We start from the raw sequence: 18,584 nt of genomic DNA, 5'->3' as shown, positions 1-18,584 counted from the left end.
TAAGGGAATGAATTTCCCCTCAGAACAAAGCTTCTTAAGTTGGCTTTTCTAGATGGGCATCAAGTGGTTCATAAACCCTCTGAAATCATACGCCGGTTTGTAATGGGTCTCATTTCCAGTACATCTCAAGAATGAGATTCTCCAAATTGTCAGAACCCAGTTGTGCTGCGACAGACCTTCCCATCCCGTTCACTGTTGTCTTCTGTTACCCCTCCCCTACCTCCAGAATTGGAAGAGAGACATGATTTCATAATATTAACAAAATATTAATGACATCCCCTCCCCAACCCCTGTTGAGTTAATCAGGGTAAGTAATAAGGACCATTTGGCAAAGCAGACCCCAGGAAGGGGGAAGCTGTGGCGGTTTTAGGCTTGTGTTCAGTGTCTGAACTTCCAAGTGAAGCTCTGAGAGTCTGCAGCATTTGGTTGAAGTCCTTGCTTTTCAAGAGGCCTGATATCCTGGCTCACATGTGGAAAGGGGCATCAGGAGCCCCCTGGGCTCTGCGAAGGCCCACAGATTCCTGGGTGGCGGACAGCAGAGTAGGGTGGTTCAACCTGACCTGGGCCTTGGCTGGCCGCAGCCGCCCGCCACCCCCGACCTGGATGTTCACCGTGGTGGCATAGCTGAGCTTCCGGGCTGGGGGCGGTGGGGGCTGGGGCTGGGGTGGTGGTGAAGGTGCCCGTGATGTGGGGGCAGAGGACCAAGGCCCCCGGGAGGTTGTGAGGACCTCTCCTCCAGGCCCTTGCCGCCGAGCTAGGCTCTGGCTGATGTATGAGGCTGCCAGGTATCTTGACAGAGCAGCTGCATTGGGGCCTAGGAGCTGACGGGTTGGGGGTGGGGGACTGTGAGGTGGAGTCAAGTCTGAAGACTCTGACCTGGCAACATGAGAGACTAAGTGGCCTGCTGGTTTGGACAAAATCACAGGGGTTTGAATAGGGGTGGGTGACAGGCCTTGAGTGTCCCAAGAGCCGCCTTGTTCAGGCAGAGGTATGGCAACGGGAACATGGATGTCTGGGAGGCCCTTCTGCTCCAACAGAGGTGTAGGTTTTGGGACCTGGAGGTCTATGAGACTTTGCTCCTGAAGCAAAGGGACAGCGGTGGAACCCTGGGGGTCTGGCACACCCCCCTCCTTGGGCAAAGGCAGGGATACTTGGACCCTTGTGTCCATGACACCTTGGGGCTGGGGCGAAGCTGTGGCAGCTGGAGCCCTAATGTCTAGGAGGTCCTGGGACAAAGATAATGGAGCACCAGCTGGGACCTGACAGTCTAGGTGGCCTCCACATGCAGGCAAAGGTGAGGTATCCGGAAGCTGAACGTCTGAGAGGTCGTGTCCCAAGGGCATTGCGTTGTTGGCTGGGATCTGAGGGTCCAGACTCCTTCCACATGGAAGCAAAGGGTTGATGACTTGGCCGCAGGCAGTGGCTGGGGACTGAACATCCCTGGAACCTCCTTGCTTAGTTAACGGGGTGTTGTCTGGGCTCTGGCTGACTAGGTGGCCTTCTTGCTTGGGCACAGGACTGGTGGCTAGAACTGTGATGTGAGAACAAGTTCCCTGCTTCAGCAAGGCTGGGGTGGCTGGAACTTGGGTATCCATCTGGCATCCTTGCTGACAGAAAAAGGTGGTAGCTGGAAGCTGTGTATCCTTGTGGCCTCTATGCTCAGGCAAAGGGCTGGTAACTGGAACTTGCGTTTCCAGGTGGCCTTCTTGATCAGGTGGAGCTGCAACAGTAGGAACCTGGACATGTGGCAGGTCTTCCTGCTTGGGCAAAGGTGTGGTGGCTGGAACCCTGAGGCCTTGCTCAGGCAAAGTGGGAGCAGCTGGAATCTGGATGCCCTGGTGGTCTTGCTCAGGCAAACTGGAAACATCTAGACCCTGGCCACCCAGGCTGCCTCTCTGTTTAGATAGGGGCGCAGCAGCTTGAACCTGGGCAGCAGGGCCCAGAGGGACAGATTCCTGGGCCATGGTCAGCGGGAAGGCCAGCTCACATACCAGTACATGTCCAAAGGCAGGCAGGGGTCCTGTATGCAAAGAAAGGACTGAATCAGGACTGGAATCTCAGTGTGAGCCACCTCTGCTGACCACATACCTGGACCTTACCTGGCTCAGCCTGCTCCTGGGGCAGGCAAGGGAACAGCTGGGGCTGGGCCAGAGCCCGCAGCCGGCGGCGGCGGGGAGCATTAGCTGATGCCCGGGTCTCAGCCCGCTGCATCTGCTGGATCCGCTCACTGTAAAGCCGGGCCAGCTCTCGCACTCGGGACGCAGCCCGCTCCGCGCTGGGGACTCCAGCCTTCCCACTCCCGCTGCTTCTACCTAGATCTGAATCTTCCAGAATCAGCAGCGGCTCTGGGAATCCTGGCCGGGCCAACTGCCCCTGCTCCAGAGCCTGCCAGGCACTCCGGATTTCTGAGCAAGAGCGGAATTCCAGCTCATCTTGGAATCCCTCATCTCGGGTGCCATCCTGGGGCTGGAAATCTGGAAATGATACCCCTTCTTCTTCCTCCTCCTCCTGCCCTGCTCTGCTGCCTGAGGAAGGCTCTCCCAGTTCTCTAGAACTGCCTCCAGAGACCAGTTCTCTCCTGGTGGCTAGAGCCTCGCCTGCTTCCTGTGGAGGGCCCTGCAGCCAGGCATCACAGGGAAGGGAGGCAGCAGAACTGGACAGACCAGCAATGTCAGGGACACTGGGGATGGCTGGGAGGCAGGGCATTTCAAAAACACTGGAAATGTCAGAGAGACTGGGAAGGTGGGGAGTTGGGGGAATTTCAGAAAGGCTGGACATTTCAGGGAGGCTGGGCACAGCAGGATTTTTGGCAAGGCCAGGGACGTCAGGAACTTCAGCTGCAGTGGAACTTCCGAGTCCCTCTAGGATATGGAGTGGGGAAGGGCCCCGCTCATCCATTTCCAGCTCTTCCTCCTCTTCTGAAGAGTCCTGGTTGGGCAGGGATGGAAATGTAAAGCTTTCGCCGTCACCTGGTACCTGGGAGTCTCCTGGGAACTTAGGAATGTCGTGGGGGGGTGGCTGTAGTGAGCACTGTGGAAGAGACCAAAGATCACAGTGGGTTGGCTGCCCTGTCCCTGATCTGTGCCTGCTCAAGAGGAGAGGCCCGAGGACACGGTGACAGGATACCCAGCTCACCCCCCCATCCTGGAGGCCTCTTTGGTTCAGCAGTTCCAGGATTTCTTCAGTGATTGACGTCCCAGAGGGCTCCAGTGTGGGAGGTCCAGTGTCCTCCAAGTCTTCAGCGGGTCCAGAAGGTGGACCCCGTACCTGAGGTTCTAAGGGAGGGTAGAGCTCCCCCTCGCTGCCAGCATGCTACGAGGAAGAAAAGGATGGAGGGCAAGCACGGAGGGCTCCAGCCCCTTACCCCTCAGGTGGAGGAACCCATCCCCCAGTCCCTTTCTTATTCAGACTCCAGAGTTTAGAACTCAAGCTCCCTCCTTCACCAGGCCCGAGTCAGAGTCCCAAGAAGACCCTGCCCGAGAGATTGCTTACCTTGAGTCTAGGCTTAGCTGGGAATGGAGAGATGAGAAAAAGAGTGAGATACAGGAATAACTGGTACTCCTTGTGGTCGATGGGCTGCCCAATCAACCCTCCCCCATGAACACTGGGCATCCCACGGGAAGACACACACAGGCCGGGCTGGGCCTGGCTGGGCTAGGCAGTCACTTACTGTTCTGTGGAAACACGACATATGGGTCCTTCACTGGCTCTGGGGAGAGGACACATTGATGTTAGGGGCCCAGCTCCCACCCCAATCCCTAGTTGACCTTTCGGTGGGGGGAACTCACCAGACTGTCTGCGGCCACGGCGCAGAGCGGAGGGGGCTGGAGACGGGGCTGTGGGAGAGGCAGATGAGAACCTCATTAGGAGCCCAGCCCTGGGCTTCTGGGAGAGGAGGGGCTGGGGGTACAATCCTGAGTCCCGGGGGAAACGCAGGGAGTGCGAATCAGAGTTCCATCGCCTTTACCTGTGTTCCTCCGTCCAGGGGTAAAACTTCTAGCATCTCGAGGTCGGGGAGACCCAAGTGGGAGTGTCACGGGCTCTGGGGTAGGCTTACTTTTCGGAGCACCTGTGGGGAGAGATTTGGGGCTAATAGTCTACGTTTTCTTGGAAGTAATTCCTCTACTTTCACACCTCCCAACCCAAGGCCCAAACTCACAATACAGGCTGCTTTCAAGAAGAACTTGTTTTGCCTGAAAGACACAAAGATGAGGGTTATGGGCCGGTCTCTGAGCATCCCAGTCATAGTCCCAACAATGGGTGCTGCTATGCGACAGGCATATTACATGACTGATAACAATTAATCCTCACCACGACCCTGTGAGGTCGATGCTCTTGTCCCTCCTGGTTAGTGAACTGAGCTCAGAGAGGTTGCTCAAAGTCACAAAGCAGGGACATGGTAGAGCTGGGATTCAAACCCAGACAGCCTACTCTACAACTTAACTGTCATGTTCCAAGAGGGTCCCCTGAACTCAGGGTCTTCTGGAACTGCTGGGGGGGGGGGGGGCGCGGGTATCTCCGGCACATTGCCGGCTGCCATCCGTGACAGGACTGCACCTTGGCCGGGATGGAGGCGGGGTGGTTCTCCAGGAAGAGGCTCTGGAGACAGTGAATCCACAGCTTCTTCTCTTCTTGGTTCTTGGCCTGGGGGTTGGTGGGGGTGGAGTTGGGAGTCAGGTGTAAGCTCTAGGGACTGGAGGGAACGCTGCCCGCTCTGCCCCACTCTGCTCACCTGGAGCAGGTGCCTGTGCTTGGGAATGGTTAGATCGGCCACCTTGAACCCTAGAGGGTCACGAGGACTCTCGCTCACACTCAGGTTGCAGCACTGGAAGGGGGAGCAGAGGAGGTGGCAGGCTCAGAGTCCTTGGACCCAGCAATGCACCCCTTGTATGTGGGTCCCTGTATGGCTGTATGGGGGTCCTCTCTCCCCCACTGACCCCTCACCAGGCTGGGCTCTGCCCTCCCTCACCAGCCCTCCCTACCCTCATCCAGATTAAGATGTGCTTCCCGTGTTGAAAACACTTGCTTGGTGGGCAAATCCAGGTCCCTCCCCTCTGCATCCTGCTGGCCTCACCCCTCCTTATTGCACCTTGCCCCATCCTCAGACTCAAGAGAATGTGGCCCTCTTAAGTCAGGCTGTCCTTCCTTGCAGGCCCTGCTCCTGACCACCCCATCCCTGAACCAGGGGTCCAGGCACAGGTATACTGAACATAGCTTGTGGGTAACATTCCAGCCCCACCCCCATCCCTGAACTCACAAAGATGTGACCCTTGTAGGTGTATTCCGGCCCCCGGCGCTTGGCCACAAGCAGCATCCGTGAGAAGAGAAAGAGCAGCCGCTCACCCCCTCGAAGTCGGGGACCACCCCCTCCACCACCTCGGAATGAGCCTTCCAGCACCAGCTCCCCAAAAGCACTGAGCTCCGGGCCGGTCCAGCCGCCTAACCGCCTCTGCACTTCCTGCGGGATCCCACCAGGTGCACAGGACACAGAAACGCACCGATGGGCAGCAAACACATGCCAACACAAGGTGGTTAACAACCAGGCCGTGCTGCCTAATTACACCCTCTCAGGTTACCTTTGAAGTACTGACCACCCCCTCCCATGGCCCACATGCCCATTCCTCCCACCCAGCCCACCCCAGAGGCACCTGGAGGCGTGCAGCATGCTCCTGCTTGCGCTTCATATCATTGATGTACCAGGCAACCGCTGTCATGGACACAATGGCCTCCTCCACCATCTCACGGCCCCCGGTGTCCGGACCCTCTGCCCAGTGCTTGCCTAGCTCCTGCCAGGCAGCAACCGGGCACCCAGGGAGGGAAAGAGAAACAGAGAAAGAGTGATAATGATAGGAGACAGAGAGAAATAGAAAGGTAGAGGCAGAGATGGGAGACCCAGGGACAAAGAAAGACAAACAAGAAGAGAAAATGGAATCAGCGGATGCCAGACCCCACTGCCAGCAAGACCCACCCCACGCACTGACCCAGCGTGTAGGGACTGCACACCTCCCCAGGCCTTGCCCAGTTTGTCCTGGTTCACCCTGAAGATGTACCACCAGGTGGTCCACGGGCAGGACTTGGCCCCTCACCAAGCAACCCCCCAAGGGCCATGGCGAACCTGTAGCAATAGGTGGTACTTGAGGATGCGCTGAACAGGTTTCAGCAGGAAACTCTGCAGGGGCAGCGAGTGGTGGAGCTGGGCCTGGCGCTCCTGCAGCCAAAGGGCCGCTGGCGGAGACAGCGAGAGCTCCCGGAGCAGGGCCAGGGAGCTGGGGGCACAGCATAGGTCAGAGGGGCTGGCAGTTCTGGTGGGCAGGGCTAGGAGGGGTTGGAGGCTGGCAGCGGTTGGGGGCAGATTAGGGAGTTCAGTTACTGTCACCGTCTAGCAGAGGCTGGAGCTGGATGAGTTGGACAGAGGGAGGTTGGGTGGTACATCAGCTCATGGGCACGACCTGGGGCCCCTCACCTTGGGTAGTTCATGCAGTACAATGTGTAGATGTCAAAATCCTCGCTCTGTGGGTGACAGGGGAGTCAGGGAGACCCCAGACTCTCCACGACTCCTGTTTGCACAGGCCTGCTCCCCACTTACCCAGGGGCCAGCCCAGATCGAGTGCTGGCCCCAACTCACCCTCTGTACGAAGCACTCCGCAATGCCCCCTGCACTGCTGCTGCCTTCCAGCTCCTCCAGGAGCTCGCTGTAGGGAAAGGAAAGGGTGAGGGACTACCCTGCCCCACAGTGCCCCCAGGGGAGGCCTCCGGGAGGTTGGGTGGGGGCTCGGTGGCCGCCAGGGTCCCTCTAGGGGATGCCATGTCCTGAGGAAGAGTCCACTAATCCCTACACAGAGCATTACAACATGCTCAGACTTCCTTGGGCTGCATTGGTCACATTCCTCAGCCTGAAATCTTGTCATAGCTGGCCTGGGCCTGGATGTCTCATGTCATGACCCAGGGATACAGTGTCATAACCTTCAGTGTGATGATCTTAAGCTCTTGTTGCAATCCTGAGATCTTGTCCTGACTCTCAGACCTCCTGCAATAATCTCACAGTCTTGCCAAGACACTCAAGTGTCCTGATTCTTAGGAGTCCAGCATCCTCCTCTTTGGGGACCAACCATCCTGGTTTATCTAGGACTGAGGGGTCCCTAGGACACACATGCTCACACTGTCATGAGATTCAGGCCCCACCTGAGCCTTGGATTCATCGTGCTCCCAAGCCTGGCAGTGTTGAGCTCCATCCCAATGCCTGGCCCTGTGTCCTTATTTGGACTTGGACCTCACCCAGATCCTCAGGCTCTGTCCCTTCACCCCTCCACCACCCTGGGTCCTTCCTCCCCATCATGATCCCTGCCTAATGTCTCGACACCCCATGGATGAGCCTGGACCAGGCCCTGTGGGGTTTCAAGCTTTGGGTTAGGACCTAGCCCTCCTCCCCTGGTCCACCAGCCAGGACCCCTGCTCATCTCACCCACGCCTGACCTGCTGAACTCGTAGATGTCCTCGATGTTTGCAAACAGCGTGCCCACCTGCTCCGTACTCAGCCCCAGGACCCTGCCATCCAGCAGGGGGCCCAGGTAGTCCTGTGGGGATGACTGGGGTTACGGGGGCAGAGGAACTGGCCCGGGTCCCCACTGTGCTCAGGTGTCCTCTTGCCTCACCTCTACAATGCTGCGGAGGTCTCGGACATAGGCCCGCTCTGTCTCCACAATCTCACGGGCCACACGCTCCAGCCTTGAGGGTTTCACTGAACCAGGGGATCCCACAGGCGACAGATGCAGGCGAATGGGGGGTCCTGGAAGGGGCTCTGGCCTGGAGGCTGGGCAGGCAGGGGTGGGCCCTGGGGCCAGGTCCCCCTCAGAGCCCACTGTGCTCAGGGATGTGGAGCTCCCAGAACCTCGTGGGGAGGCCATGGCAGGGGTTGCAGAAACTGCTGGGGATGTGGAGTAGGAGGTCAGGGAGTCTCCCCAACTGAGTAAAGTGAGTGCTCTCAGCCCCCATACTCACCCACACTTAGTCAATATCTTTCCCAAGGCTCCCTTCTCCTCTTCCTACTGTGCTGCTTTGGTCCAGTCCTGTTCTCTCCCATCAGTGTCCTCTCTGCCTCTGCTTCTCTAATCCATATCCACTTATCAGCCTAGGATATCTTTATTAATTTGCCTGTCTGACTTGGTCACTCTCATGAGTATAACCCCTTCATGTCCTCAGGATAAAGTCCAAACTCCTCAAGTCGAAAGACTCTGCAAGGTAGTTATTAGAGACCTTTCCAGTATGCACTCTTCCCACAGCCAGGCCACTTTTTATACTCCAGACTCCAGTCACACTCAGCTTCTTTCAGCTACTTAAATAAGCAGCCTCTTCTTACCTCTTGGCCTTTACACATACTGGTCTCATTGTGTGGAATACTCTTCCCCGCCTTTCCCAATTCATGCCTCTTCTTTCTAGCCTCAAGTTATTTATATCTATTTCTTAATTTCTTTTTTAAATTTTCATCTGAGGAAAATTTTTTTATTGCTTTTTAGAGAAAGAGGAGGGAAAAGAAAGAGAAACATCGATTGGTTGCCTTGGGTAAGCGCCTGGACCTGGGATCCTACCCACCCAGTCCAGGGATTGAACCCACAGCCCTTCAGTTACCAGACCACACTCCGACAAACTGAGCGGCACGGATCAGTGCTCTGTTCTCAGTTTAGATGTTCCCTTCTCCAGGAAGCCTCCCCTGACCTCCCCAACTAGGCTCCCACAGCCCCCCAAAGCTTTCTCAATCCCAGCTCTGACTACTCGGCCCTGGGATGTCCCTCTGAACTCTCACTGTCTAGGGATGGGCCCACCTCCCCCACCCGACTTGCAGCTCTGTGCAGGCAGGCCTGGGACTGTCTTGGTAATCCTGTGTTGCCAGCATAACCCGGCACCAGGCCAGCCAAGGAAGGCTGCACAGTGTCTTGAATAAAGGCATGAATGTCCAGCAGGCTCCGCCCCTCCTCAAGTGCTCACCTGTCTGAGTCTCACACACAGTTGCACAGTCACACACTTCACCTCTGCGGCAGGGGCCAAGGCGAGTGCTGGGTTTGGACAGGCTCAGTCCACGGGCTCCCTCTGGCATGGCTGAGTGGCTCAGCGGCTTCTGCAGAAAGACCCCCTTCTTGGTTATCAGGACCCCGTAGGCCTCCCTGACGCCCACACTCACAGATTGGGGGCTGAGAACTAGGGTTGTGGTCTAAATCCAGGGAGAGGCCCCTCATGGGGTAGACAGAGGCAAAGTGATAGAAGGATGGGGCAAGAAGAGATAATATAGAAAAAAAAAAGGAAAGATTGAGACAAAGAAGACTGAAGATAGCAAGAGTCGCTGAAACTAAGAGTCTGGTCAGTCTGGGGCCGGAGGCTCAGGGATCCTGGGAACGGTTGGGCTCCGGCTGCAGCCGAAGGCTAGTGACAGGGCTGGGAAAAGTCGTGGGCGGGAGGCCGCGGGGTCCCAGGGGAGGGCGGAGGAGGCTGGGGGACCGGATGCCGGGGTCCTGCAGACGGCTCCCTCCCCCACCGAGAACTGTGAGGTGGGGCGCTGGCCCTGAGCCCTCGATCTCCCTGCAGCCAGTCCCTCTGCGACCGGCTTTCTGACCCCAGCGCCTTCCTATCTCCGCCAGCTCCGAACTCCCGCCAGCGCCTCTGCTCGCCCCCCGCCGGCACGCCCCCTCATTGTTTAGCGATGGCGGCGCTGCCCCCTCCCCCAGCTGGTCCGGGCCTCTCGCCTCCCTCCTCACCTCTCCGGGAGTCTCCAGCCCCGAGCCGAGGCAACTAGCTACTATTCGACCCTTAGCATGGTCTCCGGGGAGGCGCAGAGCCAGCTCCTGGGTTCCTGGGTCTCTCTGAAAGTCAGGGGCGGAAAGGCTCCCGGACCCAGAACTCGAGGTCTCTTGGAAAATGGGATGCAGCGGTCCGAATTTCTTGGTTCTCTAAATGCAGGGTGCTGGAAGCCTGACTCTTGAGTCTCAGATGGGGATGCTGGGGACCCAAATCCTGAGACTTGTAGATATAGCCGTAGGCGGCCCGGATTCCTGAGTTTTCCAAACTCTAAGAGCAAGAATTAAACCACCTTCAGGCGGAAGTGCACGGGAGTCCCAAATTCCTGGGTCCCTTTGAAGTAGTGGGCGCTTCTGCCCCAAACAGACTTGCTAGGGTGCTAGACGCCCATAATACAAGTTTCTCCTGGGAACTCCTGGATGGTATCTCTGGTAGGGGATCCTAAATTCTCCAAACCGGGGTGCAAAGAGCTCGCCCTCCAGGGTCGCTCGGGGCTGATGTCCCGGACTCCTGGTTCCTCCAGGAGAAGGCGCTGGGAACCTGGGTATGTGGGGTCCTCAGACCTGCACGCGGAAGCCTGTGCTTCGGGGTCTCTCAGGACGTGGTGCAGAGACTCGGAAAGCCGGAGTCCATGACTCTGGACCCCTGAGGCAGCAGGACGGGTGGCACCCGGCTAAAGCGGCTGCGGTGCCAGTGCCACTTCTGCGGTGGGAGAGTTTGGTCCCAGCTGTGAGACTGGGGGCGGTTGACTGGGGCTTACCCTCCCCCTAGGCGCCTGGGCTCACATCCTGTTCCCGCCCGCGGGGGGGAGGGGCCGCCTTCCGGCCGCCAGCGAGAAAAGAGTTAAAACCTCATCTTTGGATTCTGAATATTCATGAGAAGGCGAGTCCCAGGCAGGTTACACTCCCACATTCCAAATGCCTCGCAGACGTTTCCCTTTTTCAGCAAAGGCCTTCAAGGCGTGAGAATCCGGAACTGGTCACTCCTTTCTCCTATTGGCCAACCAACATATTTCAATTTGCATATACAATGCAAAACGGAGCTGTCCGGAGAGGTCACGTGGCCAAAAACAACTGAAGGACCCCACGACGGAGGGGTGCGGCCGGAGCTCCAGTGGCGCAATCGGTTAGCGCGCGGTACTTATAAGACAGTGCGTAGCGAAGCAATGCCGAGGTTGTGAGTTCGATCCTCACCTGGAGCAATTTCAGTTTTCTCTCATCAGTCTCTATAAATTTAGACGTTTTACAGATTAACCAAAAATATGCACTATTTAAAGGAACGAACATTTTGATTTCCGGCATTTTTGGGCTGAAAAGACTCCCGGGATTCTGGCGAGCATTGGTTAAGAAGTGTCTGTATAGTGGAGGAGGTGTTGTTTTAATCTTGGCCGCCAGAGGGCGGTATTGCCTCTTAGATGCCTGCACATTTCATTAGATTTGTAAATCTCAGTTTAAGACTTGTGCAGAGAAAGACATTATTTGTCTAACTACCATATGATTTCACTCATATGTGGAATCGAACGAACAAACTCAACTAACAAGAAAAACAGAGACAGACTCAGAGATGGAGAACAGATGACAGCTAGTGGGGGGGAGGTGGCGGGGTGGAGAGATTAAGCAAACCAGAGTGAGGACTCATGGATATGGACAACAGCGTGGTGATTGCTGGGAAGGGGGTGTATAAGGGGACTAAATGGTAATGGAAAAATATAATAAAGATTATACTTTTTAATTTTTATTTATTTTTTAGCACTTAAACATCTTTTTTTACAATTGTTCTTTTTTGAGATTTTTAAAAAGACTTTATTTATTTTTTAGAGAGGGAAGGGAGGGGGAGAGAGAGAGAGAAACATCAATGTGCAGTTGCTGGGGGCTGTGGCCTGCAACCCAAGCATGTGCCATGGCTGGGAATCAAACCTGCGATGCTTTGGTTCGGAGCCTACACTTAATCCACTGAGCTACGCCAGCCAGGCAGATTATACTTTTTAAAAATAGGCTTGTGCAGATGTGTCAGGCTGTGGATCCTCTGCAAACCATGTTTATGGCATTGCCTCCTTCTTTGTCTTTGATTTTTTCCCAGTTTCACTGAGATATAATTGCCATATAATGCTGTACGGTATTGGTCCAAGGTGTGCAACATAATGATTTATGTATACAATGTGAAATGATTATCACAATAACTTTAGTTAACACTAGTTACCTCAAGTAGTTATTAATTTTTTTTCTAGTGTGTTTTGGAATTTTAACTCCCTTTCCCTCACCATTTCTGAATCAATGTATGTTTTTCAACAAATACTGAATATCCATGACTAACTGCTATTTAGGGTTGAGTGATACTATTGCAATGCACAAGACAAAGTCTCTTTCCCTAAGGACTTGACATTCTAGTGGGGGAGACAGATTTCTATACACATAGGAATTAAGTATATTTCATACATTAGGTGGTGATAAATGTCATGGAAAAAGTACAGCAAGGTAAGGAGGATGGTGGAATGGGAGGTGGGGTGTGGGTTGAAATAAGAGTAGTCAGGGACCTCTCACTGAGGAGACATTTGAGCAGAGAACTGAGAGAGGGGAGTGACTGGGGCACCTGGGGGAGTATTCCAGGCAGAGGGCCACAGCCAGCACTAAGGCCCTGCACCTGAAGCATGTCAGATATACTTATTGGTGGAGCAGTTAGGAAGACAGTGTGGCTACAGCAAGACTGGCCAAAGAGAGAGTCAGTCCATGTAAACTGGTAAGAATTTAGGACTTGGGCTTTTGTATGATCTGACTCAGGTGTCATGACAGGTTCCCTTTGGTTGTCTAGTGGGGCAGTGGAGAGAGAGTGAGGGCAGAGGTCCAGGCTAGAGATGATGGAGATAGAACCAGAGTAAAGGCCAGAGGAGGAAGTGAATCAAAGAGGATTGCTGTTGGACTTGGGAGTGGGTTTGACAGACAAGTCAAGGGGACTCCCAGGTGTTTGGTATTTGTAGCTGGTAATGGGTGCCATGTTTTAAATGATTTTTTTTTTTTTTTTTTGAGAAGGGGCAGAATGTGTTTTTGGTAAGAGAAGGACCAGAGATGTCTGTTTCTTGTTCTTTCAATATCTGTAAATGTCTCTGCAAGGTTTGCTCTTCCTCTTGGCCTCCCCAGTGTCTTTAGGTTTCTATCATTCCCAGCCCTCTTTTCCTCTGTTTGGGGACCACAGCCCTTTCCCACATTAGGGGCAGTTTCCAGGAAAAGATCAAAAGGCCTGCCCCTGGGCAAGGGGGGAGGGCAAAGCAGGGGTGAGAAGGCCGGCAGGGGAGGTGGGAAAGAAGAAGAGGAAGGAGCTAGAGGGGAGGAGGAGAGGGTGAATGCTAGCTCTGGGTTGGAGGAGGGCAGAGGGAGCAGAGGGGTGGGAAGGAAAGGTGGAGCCGAGGCGAGAACACAGAATGAGGGCCGGAGGGAGGGAAAGAGTGGAGAGGGTAGGGGCGGGAGAAAGGGGGAGGATGAGGGGTACTGGAAGGAAAGAAAAGAGGGGGTAAAGGACAAGATATTGGAAGGCTGGAAGGAAAAGATATTGAAGGGAGAAGACGAGGGAAGTACCGGAGAAGAGGGGAGGATTAGCGAGGGTGAGTGAAGACTCGCAGGGAGGGGAGGGGTCGAGCAGGCGGGTAAAGAGGTGGAACGGAGAGGGAGGGGAGGGGTGAGGGTGTGGAGATGAGAACGTAGGGAAGTCGGGGGAGGGGAGGGGAGAGGAAAAAGTGTGGGTAAAGGAGGAAGAGGGGTCGACGGCGAAGAGGCCGGGGTGGAAGGGGGCGGGGCGCGGGCACTGACGCGAAGCTGTTTCCGGGCTCCCCGCCCCAGGGTGGGTCTGACAGCCTCTTGCCTTCTTTGGTCCGAGGACACAGCTGTCCGGGCCCCGCCCCCACGAGCTTGTGACCCACACACCCGGGCCTGCCGCTTCCTCGGCGGAAAGGCCGATATCCCGCAAGCCTGAACTTCTCAACTCCCGACAAACCGAAATGGGGTACTTTTAGAGGTCTAGGGTCCCGGAAAGGCAGAAGCTACAACTCTGCCCTTCACCTAACGCGCTGAGACACCAGGACTTAGAATTCTTAGAGCAGGGAGAGTAGCTCAGAGATTCCAAAATGTTACGTCCACCTAAGAAATGTCCAAACCTGTAAGAATTTTTTAGTTTAGTTGAGGTAAACGAAAATTTCCAGAAAGCAAAATCTCAACTGATTGAGAAAGTGCTTCCTAGAATGACAGCTTTGCACCTTACTTTATACAGTACAAAGGAGGCCGCGTAAAAGGGTTATATAAAGTCCATTGGGAGGCAAAAGAAAGCAAAGCCTGGAAATGTCTTGACAGTGGACCAAAAGTAAGGTGAAGAAACAAATACTTTTTACATTGGTGGGTACAGAATAATTACTAATGAGCATTTACAGTACATAGAGATGGTATGTAGCAGAATAACGTATCGATGAGGGTTTTTGTAGTCTAGTGCTTTGGTGGGAGATTGTGCCCTGAGGGTGTCTGGAAAAGGGGGATTCTCTGACATTATTGTAGATGCAAAAAGACAACGGGCAGGTTCAGTTAAGGCAAAGATTGACCTTAGTCGAGACATATCCATCATGAAAATTGGTGGACCATACATATGGTAGCTAGAAAACTTTAAGACCACACATATCCTATGTGGTTACTTTAGGTTTCTGAGTTTATAAGGCTTGTCACACAGGCCTCCCCTGAGTTTGTCAGGTGTAGTATGTGCCCCTTTTTCATCAACAGCTGCGATTCCAGAATCCTGAGACTTTTTCAAAGCTGCCTCGCCCAATATTGCGAGTGTCTGAGTCCCCCAGCTCTTCAGGTCCTGGAAGACTTGGTAGTGGGCCCGCAGAACGTCAGGACTTCCCGGCTGACCCGCCCCCGCCGCTCTGACTCGCCCCCGCCCGCCCAGGGCCAGCGCCCCAGCACATTCCGTCCTCCCTGCACCGCCCCACCCTCCCCACTCGGCCCGCGGGGACGGAAACAACTCGTTCCGCCCGCGCCCCGCCGAGGGCTGGGTCAAAGAGCCGGACAAGACACGAGCCACTGCCCCCGCGCCCCCAACTGCCTCTCCCGGTTCCTACCGAGTGACTTCACCTGGTCCCGCCCTCTCAGGTAAACGGCGGAGCCAGGTGACGTCACTTCCTTCCAGGTAAGCGCCCCGGGCGACTCTGCTCGGAAAAGTTTGGAGGAGCTACAGATCAACTCTACCCGCTTGGAAACAAGGCAACACCATTCACCCAAGTCACTGCCTCTAGACCGCAGAAAAGCCAGGATTCGAGTTTACACACATATGCCTTTTATTTAAAAATTCAAAAAAACCCACAAAAATAAATTTTAATATATATTAATATATTATAGCATACTTATAATAATTACTCCATCGTTTCCAATATTAAAAAAGGAGGAAGAATACAAGGGAAGCAGACGACCCAATATATATAAATACTATAAAATCTATTAGAATAAATAAAGTCGTCATAAATAGAGCCCAATGGCTGGGGGGGAGGGGTGGCAATGACTTTGGCTACTTGCTTTTCAAAGGTAATTTGAGCACCAGGGTTGACCCTCAAGGGGAGGCTCCTGTCACCAGAACCTCAGGGGTCTAGAAAAATGGAGATGGAACATTAGGGGATTATTATTCACAGCATTGGGAAAGGGAGAAGTTGGGTGGAGAGGGCTTATGGCTTACTGCCACCCTCAAATTTGCTACATCTTTAAAAAGATAAAAACACTCCAGAATACACTCCTTCCTCCATCACCATGAACACCGAGCTTGCACACTGGGGACCTGCCCCAGCATGGGGTTAGGGGAGGGGGTTAATGCATTTATGCATTTTGGAAGACAGTGGGGCTACTCAAGAGCCCCCCAGTTCCCCAAGCCCCTGGACTCCTGTGGAGCCCACAGCACGAGAGAAATGGCCCCCTTGAGATACAGCTGATCTGAACTGGGCAGGCACTTGTCACTCAGATACGGAGATGCGATTGAAGATGGGGAGTCGCCGAGGGGCGGTAGGTGGCTGGGGTGGCCCAAACACCCCAGCCTCAAAGACTGGTGAGTCAGAGCCTCCCAGGCTACTGCCGCTGCTGGCATATTCATCGGGATCAGATCCCAGGGAGTGTGCAGAGGGGCTCCGAGCCAGGCCACCCACAGGTCCCCAGACGCTGCTGGGGGTAGCCCTTCGGCAGGAGGGGCAACAGGCTGGTGTGGGGTCCCTTCGGGCCACAGGGGTCCCAGGGGCAGCAGAGAAGGCAGAGGGTGAAAGTGGAAGGTCCCCAGGTGGTGGTGGTGGGGAGCTGGAGGGCGAGAAGGAGCAGGAGGACAGAGAAGGGCCTGCCAGGCCTGCTGGTGGTGGCGAGGATCGGCGGCCCGAGGGCAGGCCTGAGAAGCTGATGCTCTGGCGCAGCACATGGGGGTGGCCAGGGGCAGCGAGGTCCTCACTGGGGTTGTGGATGAAGTGGCAGCGTGAACCATAGGGGCAGCGGCCCTGGAGGTAGAACTTGTGGCAGAGTTCCGTCTTGTACTTGGGGTGGCGACTGGCCTGGCGCAGCTCGCCTGGGCCATGGGCAAACTGGCACTTAGCCCCATAGCGACAGCGCCCGCTCTCTGAGAAGGTCCGGCACAGCTCAGTCTTGTATCGGGATGAGGTGGTGGGGGTCGCAGTAGGTGAAGGTGACAGCTCAGTACTTGGGCGGGGAGCCAGAGGTGCAAAACCTGGGGGTGGAGGCACCCAGCCACAGCTTCGACCCTCCACCAGGCTGGTGGACCGGCCAGGTAGGCGGGCAGCAACCCCAGCTGGGCTGGAGTTGGATGAGCTGAAGCTCCAGAGTCCTGGGGAGGCCCAGCCAGGACTGGACTCAATATCTCCATGGTCGGATGGGAGGTCAGGGCTCAGCGACAGGAGGCTCTGTGGGTACAGGGATTGGTTAAGACACGGAAAATGCTGGGTGACGCCCCTCCCCAGCTGCAGGGCACCTAAGAGCTTGCCAATCCGGTTTGTGGGCTCCTGTTCTGAGCCCCACCCGCCCGCAGAAACCCATGGGTTCGGGATCGCAGGGATCCGGAACTGGAAGTTCTGAGTTTTTTCGGCAATGATAGAACCCAGGAATCCTGGCTCCCTGACTCAGGGCACACAACCTTCCACCAATTTTGAGCCTCTGGGCTTCTCGGGATCTGACCCTGAGTATCGTGTTCTCCAGTTTTACAATTGGAGGGCCTGGAAAGTTAACCTAGAAGTCCAATATCTTTGGCTTTTGAGTTCTAGAGTCTTCCTTTGGGTCTGGGAGTGAAGACAGAAGTTGCCTTCCCCTCACCCCAAAGACTCAAGCCCCAGAAACGCCTCCGCGCAAAACCGCGCCCTCAGCAACTACTGGGGGGAAGCCAGGTGTGGGGCCATTTCCGCCTCCAGTCAGCCCTAGTCTGAAAAAACTCCTCCAGCTTTCCGTCTTTAAGGACCACCCTACCCATGTTTGGTCCGAGACCCGAAAATCGCGGGCTCCACTTTTCACTTTTAGAGAGTCACACTGGTCTGAGAAAGGAGACAGGACCCCGGGCTGGAGCGTGCTGCGCTAAGAAGCTCCAGTTTGAGTAGGGAGCCGTGGGTCCCGGGCCGTAGTTTGCGGCCCCAGAGAGCCCTAGGTTGGGAAGGGAGTCAGTAGGGCATGGGGACCCCAGGGTGCTGGACAGGGGGAACTCACCTCGTAGATGGCGGTGAGATCCATGACGGCGCCGAAGGCCGACTTGAAGAGAACCAGAGCAAAAGTGGGAACGCAGAAGACTCGCTGCGTCGGTCTGGAGGAGCCGGTGATTTTATAGACCAATGGGGCCTGGACCCGGAGGGGCGGGCCCGGGTGGGCGGAGCCAGGAGGGGCGCTTCCCGGACGCGCGCCCGCAGATCAGCCCGCCAGGCCTGGGACAGGTCCTCTTCCTCTCGGCCCCCTGCCGGGACGCGCCAGAGCTGTGCCCACTGGTGGCTGCGACTCGGCGCGGGGAGGGGGGGGCGGGGGGGTACGTGGGGTGGGAGTATCTGCCCAATTTTAAAGGCTGAGGGCTGAGGCGCCGGGAAGGAAACTGGGACGGAGGTGGGGGCAGGGCTCCAGAGAGAACTGACAAGGGCAGAGGCCGAGGCAGTGGGCGTGCGCGTGAGAGACCCGCAAGGGAGGAGAGAGGCTGGGAAAGAGTAAGAGACCTAGAAATGGGGAGACGCAGAGAAACAGACACAAAACAGGGAGGGTAGACACACTCAGGTAGAGGCATATGAAGAGAGAAAGATAGGTAAGGATAGGTGGGGAGACAAAAAACGTGAAGGGACAATCCCAAGAGACAAATTCAGAGCGAGAAGCTAGAGGGAAGGTCACATGAAACAAAAAAAGGGAGAAACAAACTCTCAAGACAGAAGTCCACAAGAGCTAAACAGAGGAGACCAACGGGCCTGGCAGAGAATTCTCTTGTGAGACCTGCCATCCTGCCTTCGTCTCGCTCTCAAACAGCTCAGATCCAGAGACCTTGACCATCCCTACCCACACTCGCAAGGGTGGGGCCCTTGATATTTGGTAAGACTGGAAAGGTGCCTACTTTGCCAATTTCAGAGCTACTATAGCCTCTCACCCTCCCACAGATAGTGGCATTTTTGATGGCTTCCTCTGGGCTAGGCACGGTATGAAAGTGCTTTACATAACGTTAACTCGAGGGGTTATTGTACTCATTTTACACAAGTGGAAACCCAGGAATAGAGACCAACTTACTCTCCTAGTTGTTTAATAAATGGCAGCAGCCTAACACCAAGG

The 18,584-nt window shown here is 55.3% G+C and overlaps 2 protein-coding genes and 1 non-coding gene across 9 annotated transcripts; 1 reads left to right on the top strand and 2 right to left on the bottom strand.

The window, feature by feature from the left end:
- Positions 1–245: 245 nt before the first annotated feature.
- On the bottom strand, positions 246–10,692 carry PLEKHG2 (pleckstrin homology and RhoGEF domain containing G2). 7 transcript variants are annotated; one of them, XM_036011828.1, is made up of 19 exons: positions 9,747–10,692; positions 8,983–9,112; positions 7,653–7,924; positions 7,474–7,574; positions 6,626–6,692; positions 6,464–6,510; positions 6,116–6,266; positions 5,649–5,786; positions 5,258–5,458; positions 4,733–4,825; positions 4,558–4,644; positions 4,160–4,193; positions 3,968–4,069; positions 3,789–3,836; positions 3,671–3,709; positions 3,493–3,509; positions 3,136–3,312; positions 2,100–2,928; positions 246–2,020 (listed from the first exon to the last, which is right to left on the bottom strand). In XM_036011828.1, the coding sequence occupies exons 2-19, from the start codon at positions 9,089–9,091 to the stop codon at positions 465–467; spliced, it is 4,068 nt and encodes a 1,355-aa protein (XP_035867721.1). In that variant the 5' UTR covers positions 9,092–9,112; positions 9,747–10,692; the 3' UTR covers positions 246–464. The 7 variants fall into 7 exon arrangements, with proteins under 7 accessions (XP_035867721.1, XP_035867717.1, XP_035867719.1 ...); XM_036011824.1 differs by having other exon boundaries at positions 2,100–3,030; positions 9,747–10,653; XM_036011826.1 differs by having other exon boundaries at positions 2,100–3,030; positions 7,653–7,921; positions 9,747–10,652.
- A 201-nt stretch (positions 10,693–10,893) lies between these two features.
- TRNAI-UAU lies at positions 10,894–10,987 on the top strand. Its single transcript has 2 exons — positions 10,894–10,931; positions 10,952–10,987. It is a non-coding gene; the product is annotated as a tRNA-Ile (tRNA).
- A 4,090-nt stretch (positions 10,988–15,077) lies between these two features.
- Positions 15,078–17,622, bottom strand: ZFP36 (ZFP36 ring finger protein). The gene is made up of 2 exons (XM_028530289.2): positions 17,496–17,622; positions 15,078–16,705 (listed from the first exon to the last, which is right to left on the bottom strand). Exons 1-2 carry the CDS (start codon positions 17,517–17,519, stop codon positions 15,761–15,763), a joined length of 969 nt encoding a protein of 322 aa, XP_028386090.1. The 5' UTR covers positions 17,520–17,622; the 3' UTR covers positions 15,078–15,760.
- Between the last annotated feature and the right edge of the window lie 962 nt (positions 17,623–18,584).

Source organism: Phyllostomus discolor, chromosome 12, assembly GCF_004126475.2.
Source record: "Phyllostomus discolor isolate MPI-MPIP mPhyDis1 chromosome 12, mPhyDis1.pri.v3, whole genome shotgun sequence".
Classification (NCBI taxonomy): Eukaryota; Metazoa; Chordata; class Mammalia; order Chiroptera; family Phyllostomidae; genus Phyllostomus; species Phyllostomus discolor.
The sequence above is the reverse complement of the archived record's forward strand: the minus strand, read 5'-3'. Positions and strand labels throughout refer to the sequence as shown.

What these genes read in the sequence shown, in the direction of transcription:
- PLEKHG2 (XM_036011824.1), bottom strand. Translation starts at nt 9,091, where the DNA reads ATGCCAGAGGGAGCCCGTGGACTGAGCCTGTCCAAACCCAGCACTCGC. An exon ending in TCTTGAAAGCAGCCTGTATT is followed by an intron (nt 4,070 to 4,159) that starts GTGAGTTTGGGC and finishes CTCTCCCCACAG; the next exon opens with GTGCTCCGAAAAGTAAGCCT. An exon ending in CCAGGAGCAGGCTGAGCCAG is followed by an intron (nt 2,021 to 2,099) that starts GTAAGGTCCAGG and finishes CTTTGCATACAG; the next exon opens with GACCCCTGCCTGCCTTTGGA.
- ZFP36 (XM_028530289.2), bottom strand. Translation starts at nt 17,519, where the DNA reads ATGGATCTCACCGCCATCTACGAG. An exon ending in ATCTCACCGCCATCTACGAG is followed by an intron (nt 16,706 to 17,495) that starts GTGAGTTCCCCC and finishes CTGTACCCACAG; the next exon opens with AGCCTCCTGTCGCTGAGCCC.